This window comes from Haematobia irritans, chromosome 2, assembly GCF_050003625.1.
Source record: "Haematobia irritans isolate KBUSLIRL chromosome 2, ASM5000362v1, whole genome shotgun sequence".
NCBI classification, from domain to species: domain Eukaryota; kingdom Metazoa; phylum Arthropoda; class Insecta; order Diptera; family Muscidae; genus Haematobia; species Haematobia irritans.
The window spans coordinates 46,465,487-46,486,435 of record NC_134398.1 but is presented as its reverse complement, the minus strand read 5'-3'; the positions used below and the strand labels follow the sequence as shown (position 1 = coordinate 46,486,435).

At 36.9% G+C, this 20,949-nt stretch overlaps 1 protein-coding gene across 1 annotated transcript in view; it reads left to right on the top strand.

Moving 5' to 3' along the window:
- Positions 1–18,020, top strand: part of rk (G-protein coupled receptor rickets) — a 151,602-nt gene extending 133,582 nt beyond the window's left edge. Inside the window, exons 8-14 of the mRNA XM_075293967.1 lie at positions 9,239–9,376; positions 10,164–10,304; positions 10,385–10,450; positions 10,513–10,656; positions 10,728–11,095; positions 15,599–17,422; positions 17,484–18,020. Of these exons, the coding sequence (XP_075150082.1) occupies positions 9,239–9,376; positions 10,164–10,304; positions 10,385–10,450; positions 10,513–10,656; positions 10,728–11,095; positions 15,599–17,422; positions 17,484–17,977 (3,175 nt within the window). The 3' untranslated portion in view covers positions 17,978–18,020. The remainder of the gene's footprint in view (positions 1–9,238; positions 9,377–10,163; positions 10,305–10,384; positions 10,451–10,512; positions 10,657–10,727; positions 11,096–15,598; positions 17,423–17,483) is intronic.
- The last annotated feature ends 2,929 nt before the right edge of the window (positions 18,021–20,949 follow it).

Genomic DNA, 20,949 nt, shown 5'->3' with positions numbered 1-20,949 from the left:
AGTCTATGGTATCCAACAACCATGCAGGAATTTGTTAATATCAGTCCATAATTATATATAGCCCCCATATAAACCGGTCCCCAGACTTGACCTCTGATTCCTTTTGGAGAAGCAAAATTCATCCGATCTGGTTGAAATTTGGTACGTGGTGGTAGTATATGATATTTAACAACCATGCCAAAAGTGGTCCTTATCAGTCCATAATCATATATAGCCCCCATATAAACCGATCCCGAGATTTGGTTTTGGAGCCTCTTGGAGGAGCAAATTTCATCCGAGTCAGTTGAAATTTGGTACATTGTGCTAGTATATGGCCGTTAACAACCATGCCTAACTAGGTCCATATCGGTCTATAGTTATATATGACCCTCAGATAAATCGATCCCCAATCACACAAAACTTGGTCCATATCAAGTTCTTAATTCTATATAGCCCCCATATAAGTGACCCCCATATTTCAATTCTGGCTCTCTACGTACCGTGCAAAAGTCCATGTCGATTCGTAATTATTTGTAGACTTACCTATACATAACTTTTTTGTCTAATATATACCACGTATGGACTAACTCACAATTTAGAAAACGATGATAAGAAGTTTTAAGATACCACAACCCAAGTAATTCGATTGTGGAAGACAGTCTTTCGTAGAAGTTTCTACGCAATCCATGGTGGAGGGTACATAAGATTCGGCCTGGCTGAACTTACGGCCGTATATACTCGTTTAAATTTGATTTATTTGAAATTAACAGAAAGACCAATTTAATTTACTGGTATATCATTTTTATTTATTTTTTTTTTGTAAATTTAATGAAATTTATTTTTTTAGTATATTTTTTTAAAATAAATAAGTTTACCTCAAATTATGTAGTCAACCATGCGATTCTTCCTTACTGTTTGTACGAAATGCTTTATGCGGTTGCAGTACTCTTTGATATACTTTTCCAATGTCGGTTATCCTTGCACTTGTTTCATTGAGGAGTCATACATACATTCACATTTTTCAGTCTTCCCAAGAAGCAATGAACTACATTGTGTTGGCATTCCTTTGCAAATTTTCCACAAGTTCATAACTTTTAACTTTTTTTCTCATTTCTTGTTTACATTTCTCATTTTTTGGTTGAATATTATTTTTCGAAATAGCCATTTAACAAGTTCATAATTATCCTGTTTACATAGAACAACGATGGATGCTTCATTTGGTATATTTCCTGTTTGTTTTCGTATGCGTGTGAGAGAATTGCAATCGTATTCGTTCATGATGCACTAGCAAAATGAGAAATGAATGGATATATCCTGTGGCGCACACATTTGCACAATCATACTTCCACTACTTTGGAAGGGAAGACGCAAAGTAAAAAGTTTTATAAAGAAACCATGGATATATGTGCATCAACTTTAAGGGTAGACTCTGTGCATTTTTTCATTACTATTGGAAAAGTCTTAACTGGGATTTATTGAAGCATTTTCCCTGTAGGATATTGATGTTCTGGCACTTGAAAATCACACAAATTGAGTAAACATACGAAAAGTATAGATGAGTAGACTCAGGGATACCCATTTGATAAGCTGAAAATAATATTAAAAAGATATAAGTCACAAATAGAATGTTGTACTTTTTTAAATATTTCTAAATTTTGACGTAGTCCGAAATTGTTATTCTTCCTTCCACAAATTATTATAAGTATTCATTTTATTTACCAATATTACACAAATAAATTTATATGATTATCTATACATACAATGGATGAATTTATAGGAAAAAAATAAGCATTTGTAGCCTTCGTAGGACCACCCAGCAAAAAAAGCGTCGCCAAAAAAGTAATGAAAATGTTCTTTTTGGATCCGGAAGTGGTGCAAAATTGACGCAAAAGCGATGAATTTAACATGGGCTTGTCATAGGACGGAAGTCCTCCATTTCAACAGCCGTTGCACTGAATTTGCATCACTTCTTTAGGTGTGATCCGAATTCAATGCTTTGGGTGAAATATTAAAAAATTCTGTGATATTTTGTCAAATAAATAACTTTTATAAGTTTTTATCATTTTGAATGGATTCTAACGCTTGTCGGAAACGTTTCACCTCAAATATTTTCAAAAATTCACAATTTTTTCAGATTGGATTTAGCATTTTTGTCGATAAAATTTAAATGATTTCTACCATTTTATGAATTCTTACTCTGTTTTTAACCTATTTGAAACAAAAAAAAAAATAAAATTATCCATTAAAAGTATGAGCAAACCAAGTTATAAAAAATTGAATTAAAAGAACTTCCTGGGTAGTTAAAATAAAGAACATCATTGGGAGTGCATCTTCTGGAAGTGCTTTTAAAGTTGTGCCTTTGGAAGAACTTCCAAATTTTTTTGCTGGGCAACCAGATCTAAGTCCATGAGTAGTAGTCACGTTGCAGGGAAGCGAGTTAGATCTAACTGGGCACGGGCTTGTCAATAGGTAGATTTATGTGGAAGAGTAGATGCTCGTTATGTGGAACAGTAGAACCGATGTTTTATTCCCTAGACCATTGCTCAGTGTGCAATTGTGAATCTATGAACTCGGGATGGATTTACCGTTTGAGGTTCTGGGTAGACGAACAAGGAGACTGTCTCTTTAGTTGACAGACTTCTTCGACGGTTTCCCTTATAACACAAAGATGTGAGAAGAGAGTCGATGTCATCCATTTACGGTTCGTACGGAAGCAGAAACAGGGAACTATAGAGATCGCATGTACAGTCACGGGAGGGATTGCACTACTCTAGGTAACGGATCGTAACAGACTTGTGACGAGAGAGCGAACTTAGATCTACAGTTGACAGTCTTCCTATTCGTTGGATTCCCTTATAACACAAAGATTTGAAAAGAGAGTCGATATCACCCATTTACGATACGTACGAAAGCAGATACAGGGAACTATAGACATCGCATGTACTGTTGCGGGAGGAATTGTACTCCTCAAGGTTACGGATGGTAACCTATACTAGTTTCCCAGAGATGCCAATTTGGTGCTTTTAGCACTAAATTTAGTGCTGTTTGATTTCTAAAAAGCACCAAAGTGCCTTTTTAGTGCCTTAAAAAGTTCGGCCAGGCCGAAGCTTGTGTACCCTCCACCATGGATTGCGTAGAAACTTCTACTGAAGACTGTCATTCACAAACGAAAAACTTGGGTTGCGGTAACACTTGCCGATGGCAAGGTATCTTAAAACTTCCTAACACCGTCATATATATCACATAGTCCATACGTGGTATATATTAAACTAAAAAAAGCCGATTAAATACGTATATAATTAAGTTTAAAGTTTCTATAGAAATAAAATTTTGACAAAATAAAATTTTTACAACATTTTCTATAGAAGTAAAATTTTAAAAAAATGTCTATAGAAATACAATTTGGAAAAAAAATTCTATAGAAATAAAATTTTGACAAAATTTTCTATAGAAATAAAATTTTGACAAAATTTTCTATAGAAATAACATTTTGACAATTTTTTCTATAAAAATAAAATTTTGGTAGATTATTTTTGGCTCGAGTAGCAACCATGATTATGAACCGATATGGATCAATTTTTGTATGATTGGGGATCGGCTATATATAACTATAGACCGATATGGACCAATTTTGGCATGGTTATTAGCGGCCTTATACTAACACCACGTTGCAAATTTCAACCGGATCGGATGAATTTTGCTCCTCCAAGAGGCTCCGGAGATCAAATCTGGGGATCGATTTATATGGGGGCTATATATAATTATGGACCGATATGGACCAATTTTTGTATGGTTGTTAGAGACCACGTACTAACACCACGTACCAAATTTCAACCGGATCGGATGAAATCGGTTTATATGGGGGCTATATATAATTATGGGCCGATGTGGACCAATTTTTGCATGGTCATTAGAGAACATATACCAACACCATGTACCAAATTTCAGCCGGATCGGGTGAAATTTGCTTCTCTTAGAGGCTCCGGAGGACAAATCTGGGCATCGATTTGTATGGGGGCTATATATAATTATGAGCCGATGTGGACCAATTTTTGCATGGTCATTAGAGAACATATACCAACACCATGTACCAAATTTCAGCCGGATCGGATGAAATTTGCTTCTCTTAGAGGCTCCGGAGGACAAATCTAGGCATCGATTTTTATGGGGGCTATATATAATTATGGGCCGATGTGGACCAATTTTTGCATGGTCATTAGAGAACATATACCAACACCATGTACCAAATTTCAGCCGGATCGGATGAAATTTGCTTCTCTTAGAGGCTCCGGAGGACAAATCTGGGCATCGATTTTTATGGGGGCTATATATAATTATGGACCGATATGGACCAATTCTTGCATGGTTGTTAGATACCATGTACTAACACCACGTACCAAATTTCAACCGGATCGGATGAAGTTTGCTCCTCTAAGAGGCTCCGGAGGTCAAATCTGGGGATCGGCTTATATGGGGGCTATATATAATTATGGACCGATATGGACCAATTTTGGCATGGTTGTTAGAGACAATATACTAACACCACGTACCACATTTCAATCGGATCGGATGAAATTTGGTTCTCTTAGAGGCTCCGCAAGCCAAATCTGGTGATCGGTTTATATGGGGGCTATATGTAATTATGGACCGATATGGACCAATTTCTGCATGGTTGTTAGAGACCATATACTAACACCATGTACCAAATTTCAGTCGGATCGGATGAAATCGGTTTATATGGGGGCTATATATAATTATGGGCCGATGTGGACCAATTTTTGCATGGTCATTAGAGAACATATACCAACACCATGTACCAAATTTCAGCCGGATCGGATGAAATTTGCTTCTCTTAGAGGCTCCGGAGGACAAATCTAGGCATCGATTTTTATGGGGGCTATATATAATTATGGGCCGATGTGGACCAATTTTTGCATGGTCATTAGAGAACATATACCAACACCATGTACCAAATTTCAGCCGGATCGGATGAAATTTGCTTCTCTTAGAGCAATCGCAAGCCAAATTTGGGGGTCCGTTTATATGGGGGCTATACGTAAAAGTGGACCGATATGGCCCATTTGCAATACCATCCGACCTACATCAATAACAACTACTTGTGCCAAGTTTCAAGTCGATAGCTTGTTTCGTTCGGAAGTTAGCGTGATTTCAACAGACGGACGGACGGACATGCTCAGATCGACTCAGAATACCACGACCCAGAATATATATATATACTTTATGGGGTCTTAGAGCAATATTTCGATGTGTTACAAACGGAATGACAAAGTTAATATACCTTATCCTATGGTGGAGGATATAAAACCTCCAACTTGGTGCTTTCTGGCATTTTCATTTAGTGCTTTTTTCAATTTGAACAGTATTAAGTTTAATTGACGATATCTTTTCATACAAAAATTGGGATTAGATTTTCAAAAGCTTAAACTCAACTACATTGTCAAATGTAGAATTTGATTGTTATTAAGGTGGTGTAGATTCTTTTTTAATTAATATGGGTATTTAGGGTATCGTTTAGAACCAATTTGGCGCAGGCATAATTATACTCATACGTGGCAATGGAATTTTTGCTGGGAAATGTCTAGCGACGAGTGCCGAGTTTCTGAACTTGATAAAGATGTAATTAAAAACGTTTGTATTAAATTAACAAAAGTACTCATAACTTAAATAAATATTAATATTTCCAAATTTAATGTAGCAAAAAATGTTTCTCTCCTCTAAAAAAATATTTTGAAATTTGAAAGACATTACTGACCAAAATTAATTGGATGAAAGCATTCAAAGTGATGAATGTGTACACTTGAATAGAGTTCATAATTTCATCAAATTACAAATGCGTCAAATCAATACAAGAAATCTTCTATAATACATCTTAAATTTTTTTTTAGTACAGCATTGAATTTTAGTTGGCTTTAGTAGTTTTTGTAGTGGGAGGTGGTATGTTAGAATTTATAATACAGTTTTCGTGCTTTTTGCCTTCCTGGAGTTGGCATCACTGTAGTTTACTTTCGCCCGTAGGCGAAACTCAAACAGATTTTTGTTTAGAGAGTTCGCACTTATGAAAGGTATATGTTTATTTTGTGCGCGTTGTTGCTTTCGCGCGCCATTAAATGACAAACCTCTTTGATTCTGAAAAACCGCCGATGAAAATGAGAGTCATCTTATTTCTTATTTTTTCATAATAATAACAAACAATCTTTCCTTTCCATTACAAGGCACACAAAATATTAAGAACGGCGTTTAATAACAGCGTTAGCGACTGGAACATACACGAGCCACTACAATGAAAGCGGTTTATACTACTACGGTTTGCGTTTGGCGTGAACATACCGCCTCCCTTGCATTATATGATGCAAAAATATGAATAGCATTGACAATGAGACAAAGAGAACATTGAAGCAAGAGAAAGTAATTAAACTTACGGCCATTTTCATGTAGCTCCGTTAGGCTTTAACTGCCAGTTAACAGAAAGTAAAATCCAAATATCTTCTTTCCGGTTAACTTTAACTGCAAATTTTTTGTCAGTTAAGATCCTAACTGGCATATGGAGTATATACGCTATGGAGTATATACGCTATATACGCTAGCTATGTCCATAATACGGTTTAAAAATTCGTTAGTTAACAGAGCACTAACGGAGCTTCATGAAAATGGGCGTTATAGTATTAAATTAATTAAACTTAAAGTAGTAGTTTCGTAAGTAAAGAAAAATTCAATTAAATTTTCTATAAACATTAAATGTTTCATACTACTAACAAAGTGGAATTCAATCTGTAGTAATATATACAGGATAAGGCTAAAATTTAATATACATTTGAACAAAGTAAATTAAGTGAATTGGCATTGAGAATAAAAATTCTAAGAAACACTTTATGAGGTATCTTTTCTTCATTGACTTGGTAAGCTGGATTAGTTGAGGTCAGGATGTACTGAGCCAAAATATGCATAGCCAAAAAAATGGTTTCTTGTAGCATGATCTGATTTCGTCCTTGGTGGGGGCGATTACAAATTACTGCTCCTACAGCGTCAGCACCCAGTATAAGTTGACTGGCAAATTTGCAATGCCAAAACGGATCAGCTGCCTCTTGGATGGAGAAATGGTCATTTATTTGTTCTGGTTTTAGTTCAAAAGGTGGTGTTTCTATTGAACTTGCTGATACGATTACGACAAGGAATGCCAGTACGGAGTAAAATCATTACGTGAATTCTGTTATTTACAGCCTTTTGTAATTGAAAGGCCAGTTCACGGGTTATGGTTGATCGTGGTCTTCTGGGATCGATTATGATTCGGCGATGTGCCCCTTCTTTAGAACTTGGGTTTCGAATCTCTACGTAAGCAGTCATAGAAAACCATACCCGTCCCGGGTCGGTTGGATGAAGCAAGGTGTGACGAGTTGATTGACAAATGAGACAGCGACCACGAGAGCGACACTCGTGGAATGGCGACCATGGCATAGAAGGCATTTGTACGAGTCATCAAATGGCCGTTTTGGTAACATTTCTGCAAGGAGATATGATTAGTGATATACAGACTAGTGAAGTATACAGTATAGATGTTCACTGGCGTGAACAGTATAGATGGAACTAAGCCAAATACTTTTTTACTGCGGAAATCTATAACGACTTTACTAAATTGATGTCCCAAACGGAACCAAAAGCTTCGTGTAGGAAGACCGGAGTCTTCTTGGTTACAAATGGAATTTGGGACTGAAAACAAAGTAACGGGCGGAAACACTCGAGAGATTGAACATCTATGGGTTACTGACGGAACAAGAAACGGTATCAAAGACTTACAATTAAAGTGTTGGGATTCCGGATATGAGTCATACAACTCTTTCGCACCTATAGAAATAACACTGCTTTAGGTAACGGACTAAACAATCTACCTGCTGTAGGTTGTAGACGAAAGCATTAACCAGTGACTAGGGAGACCACTCTTCTTTAGGTTACGTGGGTTCGATTCCTGCTTCGACCGAAAACCAAAAAAGGTTTTCAGAGGTGGATTATCCCACCTCAGTAATGCTGGTGACATTTCTGAGAGTTTCAAAGCTTCTCTAAGTGGTTTCACTGCAATGTGGAACGCCGTTCGGACTCGGCTATAAAAAGGAGGTCCCTTGTCATTGAGCTTAACATGAAATCGGGCAGCACTCAGCGATAAAGGAGAAGTTCACCAATGTGGTATCACAATGGACTGAATAGTCTAAGTGAGCCTGATACATCGGGTTGCCACCTAACCTAACCTAACCTAGGTTACGGACGTGAATTGCTTTCAAATGTCTGTATCGTGTCTAGAGGGAACTCGCGCCTACGTTACAGATGAAATAAGAGATGACAATTACGCAATTACGACTGTGACAGGCCGCATGCCTAAGGGAATCACTGTTCTCTAATGGCGATTTCGATTGGTAAAAAAAGTGCAACATTCTCCAAATTGACTGCAAAATATGAAGGACACTTTCATAGCTTTTGGATCCTGTATTCCTTCCAATATTATGAATTAACAATAACTTTGGATTGACACTATCATTTGGGCAAAAATACAATGAGGAAAAAAGTAGTGTAACACCAGGACAACATATCTTTTGCGAAACGAAAACGCCCTAAGTTATTGACGGAAGAGGACATCAAAAACTCGTCATAAGAGAGTTGGGACTCTGAATACATGTCTTTTGCGTCGAAATACGGAATGCGAAAAGACTGTCTATTAAAGCAACTTCGCTTATGTAGGTTGCAGCAGGAAGCATTAGCTCGCCACTAAGGAAATCGTACTCCTCTAGAGTATGGACATAAATTGCTGTCAAAAATAAGTTTTGGTTCTAGGAGGATTATGCTTCTCTAACTAACGGACATATTTGGAGGTGGGAGCAAAGGTTCGAGACTAAAAAAATTGTTTTTTCGCGTAGAAAAAGGCTAGCGATTAAATACATTGCAATCTCCCAATTTATTTTTAAGTGGAAGGAAAAGCTCCAACATAGAATTTGGAAGATTATATCTCGAGAGAATGGATACTTCTCTAGGTTCAAATGGAATTAATGATGACAATGAAGTCTTATGAATAGAGAGGACTTGTATTTCAGTTGATAATAGACGTAAATATACGAAAATATAGAGATAGCACTTCTCTACGGCCGAAGTATAGATACAATAATAATTAATCCCAAATTGATCCATTTTATTTATCATGTTTTTTTATTCATTATCTATGCACTACATAAAACGTCCATATTTGTTTTTTTTTCAGTTCTGCAACAAGTAATCGTCTGAGATGGATCAATGACACAGATTTACCTAGAACATTGCATACATTAGATTTGCGGGCCAACCCTATATCACAGATAATGCCAAGTGCATTAAGAAGTATGCCAAAATTAAGAAAATTGTAAGTATATGAACATTGTAAGTATATATAGGTTTAGCATTTGAAGTTGTCGACATTGGTTTTGAGCGGAGAAGGCTTCCCTTATCAGATGTGATAACTCATATCTTGCGATTGTCAAAATGTACAATATAAACATTTAGGTGCCATATAGCTACAAATTTATAGGTATATTATCGGACATAGAATGTAGATATCGATTGCAATATCATTTTTAAGATCAATAAGCTTACAAAAAAATAGGCCCCTATCTTCTCGTTTACGAATATGTACAACGCAACCAACCAGCAACCAGCACCTTGAGCATGGATCAGAGAACTTGTTAAGAATGTGGAAATATATGATAGATTTTCATAAAAATTTTAGGAGATTTTCTGATAAGGCGAAATATTCCTGAACTGTTTTATGAGTTACAACATCTCCTCGCTTCCAGTTCCGGTGCTCCGATTGGCCTTCAACAGGCTTGGGTCGATTACTCATAATTTTTTTAAAATGAGCTAAGCATTTCGACTGTTCTCATACCAAGATTACCGACTTTTGATGCCGCTTGGTAATCACCCAATTTGGAAACTTCACTCGGTCCTGAAGTTACTGTCCAGAGAATAGAATCGTATAATATTTTTCTATATGGCAGATTAATCTACCATACTAGAAACTTCTTAATGGTACCTATAATGCTGATAGTATTCCAGTTAATCGCTGGATCGATGCTGAACGAATCCCTTTTACTTATTTATTTCCCTGGGGATTTCTTACATTCATGTTTCCTATCTCTTATTTTTCCCTTTAGAATTTTATCAGATGTACGTTTTCTAAGAAACTTTCCCGATTTGGAAGGCAGCTATTCTTTGGAAATTTTAAAATTAGATCGAGCTGGTATAACAGAAGTGCCGGGAAATTTATGCCATCAAACACCAAGACTGAAGAGTTTGTGAGTAGATACTTCGTGAACGTTTTATAAAAAAAAAAAAAATATTGAAATCTCTAAAAATAATTTTCTTTTTCTCCTAGAGAGCTGAAAACCAATTCCATACAAATCATTCCCACATTAGCACTTTGCAGAGATTTGAGACTGTTGTAAGTATAACGACAATAAATTCTTAAAAAATCCTTTAAAACATTCTAAAATTTATTTCTAGAGATTTATCAAGCAACTTAATTGAGAATTTACAAGGACGTCCATTCCAAGGTTTAAAACAATTACACGATTTACTTTTATCGTATAATTACATAAAAACAATACCTCAAGATGCCTTCTATGGCATTAGCAAGTTACAGTTATTGTAAGTCCTGGTCCATTGAGACCGTTTTTTCATCCTATTTCCTGAGTATTCTGATTAATTACTTTTTTTAGAGATTTAGAAGGTAATCAAATTTCATTTATCCACAAAGATGCTTTTATGGGATTTTCATCGTTGGAAGACTTAAATTTGGGAAATAATGTATTTCCCGAATTACCCTCGAATGGTTTGCAACGTCTATTGCATTTGAAGACCTTTAATAATCCAAAATTGAGGGATTTCCCTTCACCGGAGACATTTCCACGCATCCAGACATTAATTTTATCCTATGCCTATCATTGTTGTCCCTTTATACCTTTGGTTGCAATGTCGGCTAGTAAAAAACCCCCATTGGTCCAAGAAGCGGTGTTGTTTCCCTCGGATGCTGAGTTCGATATGAGTTTGTGGAACAATAGCATGATGGATATATGGCCGCAATTGCGTAAGTAAGCTTGCAATATGTTACTATTAATAAAATATGATAACAAATTGAGCAGTAATAAGCAAACAGGTGCAGAGGGTTTATTCCACAAATGGAGTCTGTAAAGACACTTACATGCCGGAAACCTTCAAAACTTTAAAGAACGGACAAGAAATTAAAAATTGTAGCTATCGGATCGGTTTTGGTATTACTGACGATTACTCATGCAAACTACTCCTTATTCTTATTTAGAACTATAGATCCCAAGAACTCAGTGGGGGACTTGAAGTGGGGAACTTCAAATAACTAAAAACTCTGTTGCGGGCACTGTAGATGCGAAGAACTAGTTGAGGGAACTGTGGAACTCTGTGAGGGATAAGCGAGTCGGAAAAAATAGTGGGAGAACCATTAATTGTAGATCAGAAGAACTCAGTGGTTCTGAAGAATTAAATTGGGGAATTCTGGGCTTGAGAATCTGAGTGAGGAGTATCTAAATCCGAAGATGGGAATAAGGCCAAACAGACCAAGAACTCTGTGTGGCGGAACGGTAGATCCAGAGCTATCAGTGGGGGACTCGAAGCCCGTAGGTCTCATGGTTACTATCAGGGAGAACTATAGTTACAAAAGCTAGTCGAAGAATTGCAGAGCTGAAGAAAACTCCGTCGGTGAATTCTACCCCAAAAAACCTGATGGGGAAAAATCTAAATTTCAAGATCGGAAATATATAAAACAGACCAGGAACTCTGTGGCGGAAATTGTAGATCCAGAGAGCTCAATGGAGGACTCGAAGGCTGATGGTATTCCTGTTACCATCAGAAGGGGAACTGCGAATCGGAAGAAATTATTATAGATACATAGAATAAGTCGAGGAATTATAGATCGGAAGAACTCAGTTAGGGAACTCTAGGCCTGAACAACTGAGTTGAGGGTATATAAATTCGACGAATTTGGTGACACTACTGTAGATTCAAAGAACTGAGTGGAGATATTCTAAATCACAATCAGTGGCAGAACTCTACATACAATGAAGTAATCGGGGAATTTTAAACCTGAAGAACTTAGTGGATACGAAGAACTTAGAGAATACAAAGAACTCTGTCGGAAAACTCTTAGCCCCGAAAAACTGCGTGGGAAATATTTAAATAGGAGGAACTTTGTGGCGCAACTGTAGATCTGAAGAACTTAGTGGATACGAAGAACTTAGTGAATACAAAGAACTCTGTCGGAAAACTCTTAGCCCCGAAAAACTGCGTGGGAAATATTTAAATAGGAGGAACTTTGTGGCGCAACTGTAGATCTGAAGAACTGCGTGGGTAGATTCTAAATCCCAAGAAATCTGTGGGGAACTGTAGATCCGGACTATAGATTAGGGAATCTCAGTGGGCTACTCGGGGCCCGAAAATATCAATAATACTACCTGTGGGAAGCTGTGGATTGGAATAAACTATAGAGAAAAATGTAGTCGAGGAATTGTAGATCGAAAGAACTCAGTGGGAACATGAGGCCTGAAAAACTAAGTGGGGGACCGGGGGCCTGGAAGCCTGAAAGTCTTCCTGTTACCATCAGTGGAGCAGCTGAGGATCGGAAGAAATCAGTGTGAGAACTATAGATACAAAGAAGGGAGCCACCATGGTGCAATGGTTAGCATGCCCGCCTTGCATACAACAGGTCGTGGGTTCGATTCCTGCTTCGACCGAACACCAAAAAATTTTTCAGCGATGGATTATCCCACCTCAGTAACATTTCTGAGGGTTTCAAAGCTTTTCTAAGTGGTTTCACTGAAATGTGGAACGCCGTTCGGACTCGGCTATAAAAAGGAGGTCTCTTGTCATTGAGCTTAACAAGGAATCGGGCAGCACTGAGTGATAAGAGAGAAGTTCACCAATGTGGTATCACAATAGACTGAATAGTCTAAGTGGGCCTCATACATCAGGCTGCCACCTAACCTAACCTAACCTAGATACAAAGAAATGGGCGAGGAATTGAAGTTCTGAAAAACTCAATCGGGGAACTATAGGTCCGAAGAACTGAGTGGGGAATATCTAAATCCGAAGAACTTGGTGGCATAGCTGTAGATCCGTAAACTAAGTTGGGAGATTCCAAACTCAAGCGGAACTGTTAATTCGCAGAGCTCAGCTGCGATCTCAAAGCCCGAAGGTCTCACTGTTACTTTCAGTAGGCGAATTGTAAGAAATCAGTTGCAGAACTCTAGATACAAGAAAGTAATCTGGGAATTTTAAACTTAAAGAACTCAGTCAAGGATCTCAACAGTAGATCTAAAGAACTGAGTGGGGAAATTCTAAATCCCATGAACTCTGTAGGAACTGTAGATCCGGTGGGGAAACTTTGTTTTTCTCTTTTCTAACGGTCTCTACAGTAGACACTTCCTGGTTGTCCTTCGATATTGTAATTTTTCTCCTACGCAATCTCAGTTCTGGCTTACATCCTCTCTGATTGTTCTGGTATGTGTCACATTCCTCAGGTGTTTTATGGAACTTTGCTTTTGTTGAAGAGTTTCCTGCAGAAATTCTCTTTAGATCTCCATGTCGGTCGAGATTTTAGCTTAGGTTTTACTCTGAGCATGGTGAGATGTTGAAGACTTTCATAATTCTCTCTATCGCGTGATTAATGTCCTGCACTGTGCTGGTGTTCGACTGGTGTCGGTCCGGTACCGTTATATTGAGCGAAATTCTATCTCTATTCCCAACAGCTGTCAGCAATCTCCATGAAAATATGTTCTTAGTAGGCGGTACGTACATCGAACTGATATAACGATAATCTGTGAAGGTATGCTGTTACCACACTGTTAGAAAAATATGTTTTTCATATGTTCCGATATAAACAAAATGTGTTTCGGGCACAATTTTTAAACACAATATATTTAAGTGCCAACATGTAATGTTCCTAAACTGACACTAAATGTTTGGGACACATATGTTAATATGTTAAAATATATTATATTTGGGGCATGAATGTTTCATAAAAATAATATGTGTGAATGTAATCATATATAAATTTACAAATTTCTAGTAAACATATATATTTTTACAATTTCTGTGAAACGGTTGTATGTTGTTTCGGAAAACTGCTTTATGATCAGGCCAAAAACTTGATATGCTTAAGTCGAAATATTATTTAATTTGAATATTAGAATGAGTATTCGGAGTAAAGAGAAAAGACATTCGGAACCAAGAGAATAGAGATTTGAAAAAAACAGCATGTGTTTTCGCCTTGATAAAATTATTTATGTATGTTTACACTCTTCTTTTGTTAGTTTTTGATTTTCTTCCAATATTTTAAACTTTTATACCAAAAACAGTTTTTTGTTATAAAATTTGTATTTTTGCAATAAAAAAATAATATTTTATGCAAAAGCCATTTCGTTTATATCAAGCACTGTTTCTGACTGTAAATCTTTATTAACTCACATTTCGAAGTTTCATTATAAAAATTTAATATAGTATAAATGTCTAAATTAAAAAAAAAAAAAATTGGTTCGGTCAGAGCAAGGATTGAACCCACGACCCTTTGCATGCAAGGCAGACATGCTAACCACTGCTCCACGTGATCAACAAATGTATGTTTCTGTTAAATAATGTTATGTGGGCGCTGCAAACTATGCTATATAAATGTAACTTATACCGATAATTGTCTACTGGTGACTATAACAGCTACGTAGCCCAGTGGATAGTGTGTTGGCTTACAAACTGTATGGTCCTCGGTTCGGTTCTCCGGTTCGGTAAAATTAAAAAAATTTATAAAATTGAATAATTTCTTCAACATTATTTGCATTACAGAAAAAGGTGCCAAGAACTAAAAATTTCGTGGAAGTGAAAATTATTTTAGGGAATGAGCACAATCTTTTTTGGGGAAAATTCTTCAAACTATAATATTTTTGGGCTCGAAATGCTTCCAAACATATAATATGTTCATATAAAACAAACATATTAATGTTTCGGCAGTATCCAATAATATATGTGCTTCCTGCAAAATATGTTTGGAACATATGTTAGAGAAGCGATTTTTTTTGAGGGTGCATTACTTCACATAGTATCACAAGAGAATAGCCCTAGTGAGAACCGTAGTCTGCGTCTAACATGGATCAGCATTTGCGAAGCCCAAAAAAACCTTAAAAACCTGACAGAAAAGAAACAGACAGGACAGACATTACCAGCAACAACTGGGCAAGTAGTTGAGGTAAAAACTACTTACCAAGAGCATTTGTTCCATACCATGTTTGATAATAATGACTTACCATAACCGGTATCGGTTAAAATTGTTTGCTCATATCTCGTCCATGCTTACAATTAAGTTCTTGGTAATGCTGCAAAGAATTACTTCCCTTCTGAACTTGCGAAAATAACTAAGATTTCCATTTAATAGTAATTGCTTACCAATTGAGTTACCTCCAAGATTATTTGGTAATGAGAGTTTTTTCAAGGTTGTTAAATAATCTGGGATTGATCTGCGATTTGTAGCTTTAATTAACACCGTCTCCTGTTTTCTTTATCTTTCTCTCCCTAGATAATCTCAGCAAGAAGTTTGGCAACGAAATGCATAACATTTGGGAAAATTTCGGACAAGATTTCACCTATCCCGGAAATATACCAACCTACATGGAAGAATACTTCGAAGAGGAAAATAATGCAGGAACAGGTGGAGCTAGTACTGGGACAGGTACAGGAACTGGGATGCAAACATCCATGGGATCTAACACAAATTTTGCTGGGAAATTTGGTGATGGTAGCCTCTTCTCGGCCATAGGAACAGAGCATACACCAGGCAGTATACAATGTCTACCAATGCCTGGTCCCTTTCTACCATGTGCTGATTTATTTGATTGGTGGACCTTAAGATGTGGCGTATGGGTGGTCTTCCTATTGGCTTTATTGGGTAATGGTACCGTCGTCTTCGTTTTGATATTCTCACGCTCAAAAATGGATGTGCCACGATTTTTGGTATGCAATTTGGCAGCAGCAGATTTCTTCATGGGTATATATTTGGGTATACTGGCCATAGTGGATGCCTCAACGCTGGGGGAGTTTCGTATGTTTGCCATCCCGTGGCAAATGTCAGTGATGTGCCAGGTGGGAGGATTTTTGGCAGTGCTATCGTCAGAATTGTCAGTCTACACTTTGGCAGTTATAACTCTGGAAAGGAATTATGCCATTACCCATGCCATACATTTGAATAAGCGATTGTCGTTGAAGCAAGCAGCCTACATCATGGCGGTGGGATGGACGTTTGCCTTATTTATGGCGGTCTTACCATTGATGGGTGTTTCGGATTATCGAAAGTTCGCTGTGTGTTTACCCTTTGAGACTACGACGGGCATAGCCAGTCTCACGTATGTCATAGCCCTGATGTTTATCAATGGATGTGCCTTTTTGACCCTTATGGGATGTTACTTGAAAATGTATTGGGCCATACGAGGTTCGCAGGCCTGGAATACCAATGACTCGAGAATAGCCAAGAGAATGGCTTTACTAGTATTTACAGATTTTCTTTGCTGGTCACCCATAGCCTTTTTCTCGATCACAGCCATATTTGGATTACAGTTGATTTCATTGGAACAGGCCAAAATCTTTACAGTCTTTATATTGCCCTTGAACTCCTGCTGTAATCCCTTCTTGTATGCCATCATGACGAAGCAGTTCAAAAAAGATTGTGTGAATCTCTGTAAACATTTCGAAGAGACGAGGGTGACTCGGGGAACAGCAGCAATGACGCGAAGAGGCATGACAACGGAAAGAGTTCCCAAGGAGTTGCCTCCTCTATTGCCGGCGGTTCATCCTCCCGGCTGCAGATGTCTTCGCATGATGCCTGAAGAAATGCCCATATGGCATCGCATCCAAGAGAAGGAGGGCTCCATATGGTCTCGCACATGGCAACGCATATGGTCCTATTGCTCTTGCTGTGTTACATGCTGTGAGAGGAATCGACCTCAGCGTATGGATAAGAGACGTGGTCGTATCTCACGAGGCAATAAAAATGATCCCTATCAGTATCAGTTCTCTGAAATGAAGCAGAAGAAACAATTGAGAGCTAGTTCCATTTCCAGTGAGAATTTTTGTTCGTCACGTTCATCCAGTTGGAGGAATGGTAATACTTCGGGTACTCACTTGACAGGCCATACACACGGTCATACATGTTCCATACCCATGAAAATGATGGATCCCAATCGTCGAAGGCATTCGACATGGTTGATAACTCGTAAAACATCACAAGATTCAAATTTGTCCTCTTCAAGGAATGACTCTTCAGCATCGGCGACCACGGCCAGTACATCCACATTCCGGCTATCAAGGTCTAGTGCTGGAAGTACTACTCCATTGCCTTCTATTATAAGTATGACTTTCGTCCGTAGTTTAACCTATTCCATTAATTTTTGATCTTTTCCACTTTTCAGCTCATCATCATCATCATCATCATAATAATAAAAATCCACAATTCTCTTCGACGTTACCCAAACCACGGCTGGTGCGTCAAGAGGCTGTCCAAGAGGAAGAAGACTCATCACCCCCACGTTTGGGAGTACGCTTTTTACCCACTATACCCTCAGCGGCTGATAGTTCTGTGGTCATGGAAGATGGTGATTCAGGATTTAATCCAGATTTTACAAATCTCTATGCAGCTTTACATCACCCAAATCATCAAATGACAGTCAAAGCGGTTGTCATAACATCGTCTACAGAACCCATATTGGCAACTGTAACAACTCCATCCACTACAACCACAACAACAAATACAATAAATACCTCAACTCCACCCAATAGTAGTCATAGAAAATCTTCACAATCCCCGCCTGCTTCACAATTGCCACAGTCACCACAAACGTTGACAACTCCAGTATCACCACCACCACAAAAGCCAGCGCCTGATCCACAGGATAAACCGCCATGACCCATATTAAAACAACAAAAGAAACCAAAACAGCAACAACAACCACACAAAAAGAGGACAATATTTTTTAGACCTTTGGGTAATACGGAAGCTTTTCTCTAAGAAAGAAACAACAACACAAAAAACTTCAGTAATGAAATTCAAATGAAGGAGAAGTGGGAGAAAATGAGATTTTTGTAAAGAGAATGGGGAAGGGATTAGACAATTTGGTTTATTAGTATTCCAAGAAAAAGTTTTAGACTTCACTAAGTTTTGAAAAATTTGACTATTTCAAATTTTGTAACTGTCTACTGTCGATTTTTGCGTTTGCGTGAAAAGTCATCTTTTAACGTAGCGACGTAGCGTAGTTTTTGAGTTGTCCATATGAAAAAAATCCATGGTTCCAACAGTTGGTTGAATTCTACCAAAACGGATAGATTTTTTCCTGTTTGGTAGATTGGTAGAGGTCTTGATGTTTTGGTAGATTTCCAACTAAGAGGTACTTCAAATTTCTAGAGAAATAAAGTTTACACAAAATTTTTTATATAAATAAATTTGTGACAAAATTTTTTTTTATAGAAATAAAATTTTGACAACATTTTCTATAGGAATAAAATTTTGACAAAATTTTCTACAAAAATAAAATTTTACAAAATTTTCTATCGAAATAAAATTTTGACAACATTTTCTATAACAAGTATATACAGCACTAAGTTCGGCCGTGCCGAATCTTAAATACCCACCACCATGAACCAAATATTAGGGTTTGAAATTTCAGGAGGGCTTGAGGACTTGAGGACACTTCCGGAAGATAAATTTAAAGATTTCACCTATGAGGACTATATCAGATTCTGGATTTATAAGAACCATTTTTGTTTGAGTTTTAGAGGAATCATTAACATCTCTTGTAAGTGTGCAAGAAAATTATAAAATAACGTCTTGATTTGAAATCTTAAATCTGTAGAAGTAAAATCTGGAAATTTTACATTGAGTTTAAAGCAATCAGTGCGCCTTCTACACCGTCAAGAAGTGAAGTCGGTCTATATGGAGGCATTACCAAATGGACCGATAAGAACGTAATCCCATACACGTTTTTGTGAGCCTAAAATATCAGAATATTTACAATTTCAGGCAAATCAGATAAAAACTACGGTTTCTAGAAACCCAAGGAGTTAAATCGGGAGATCGTTCTTATGCGGGCTATACTAAAATATGGACCGATACTCACCGTTTTCGGCACACCTCTTTATGACCCGAAAATACTTCTAGATTTCCAATTTCAGGCAAATAGGATAAAAATTTCGAATTCTAGAAGCCCAAGAAGTAAAATCGGGAAATCGGTCTATATGGGGGCTATACCAAGATATGTACCGATACTCACCATTTTCGGCACACTTCTTTATGGTCCTAAAATACCTCTAGATTTCCAATTTCAGACAAATTGGATAAAAACTACGGTTTCTATAAGCCCAAGACCCCAAATCGGGAGGTCGTTTTATATGGGGACCATACCAAAAACATGGACCGATACTCACAATTTTTGGCACACGTATTTGTAGTCCTACAATACCTCTAGATTTCCAATTTCAGGAAAATAGAATAAAAACTTCGGATTCTAGAAGCCCAAGAAGTAAAATCGGGAAATCGGTCTATATGGGGGCTATACCAAAATATGGACCGATACTAACCATTTTCGGCACACCTTTTTATGGTCCTAAAATACCTCTAGATTTCCAATTTCAGACAATTTGGATGAAAACTACGGTTTCTATAAGCCCAAGACCCCAAATCGGGAGGTCGTTTTATATGGGGACCATACCAAAACATGGACCGATAATCACAATTTTTGGCACACGTATTTGTGGTCCTACAATACCTCTAGATTTCTAATTTCAGGTAAATTGAATAAAAACTGGGGTTTCTATAAGCCCAAGAAGTAAAATCGGGATATCGGTCTATATGGGGGCTATACCAAAACATGGACCGATACTCACCATTTTTGGCACACCTTTTTATGGTCATAAAATACCTCTAGATTTAAAATTTCAGGCAAATTGGATAAAAACTTCGATTTCTATAAACCCAAGACCACAAAACGGGAGGTCGGTTTATATGGGGACTATATCAAAACCTGGACCGATATAGCCCATCTTCGAACTTGACCTGCCTGCAGACAAAAGATGAGTTTGTGCAAAATTCCAGCACGATTGCTTCATTATTAAAGACTGTAGCGTGATTACAACAGACAGACGGACAGACGGACAGACGGACATCGCTATATCGTCTTAGAATTTCTCCCTGATCAAGAATATATATACTTTATATAGTCGGAAATCGATATTTCGATGTGTTACAAACGGAATGACAAACGTATTATACCCCCGTCACCATTCTATGGTGGTGGGTATAAAAATAAAATATTGATAAACTTTTTTATAGAACTAAAATTTTGATATTCTATAGGAAAAAATTTTAACAAAATTTTCTATAGAAATGAAATTTTGACAAAATTTTCTATATAAATAAAATTTTGACAAAATTTTCGATAGAAATAAAATTTTGACAAAATCTTCTATAGAAATAAAATTTAACAAAATTTTCTATAAAAATAAAATTTTGACAAGATTTTCTATAGGAATAACATTTTGACAAAATTTTCTATAGAAATAAAATTTTGACAAATTTTCTATATAAATAAAATTTATATAGAAACAAAATTTAACAACATTTTCTATAAAAATAAAATTTTGACAAAATTTTCTATAGAAATAACATATTGACAGAATTTTCTACAGAAATAAAATTTGTAAAAAATTTTCTATAGAAATAAAATTTTGATATGGCAGATTTATGCTAGAATTTTCTTGATTGTTATTAGCACTACGTAGTGGCAACCATCCTTCTTTTAATGTAATGTCGACATGAAAAACAAAAATCGATGTGGTGAATTTGAGTTGTTTTTCAATTAAAAGTCGATTTTGAAGTTTTAAAAC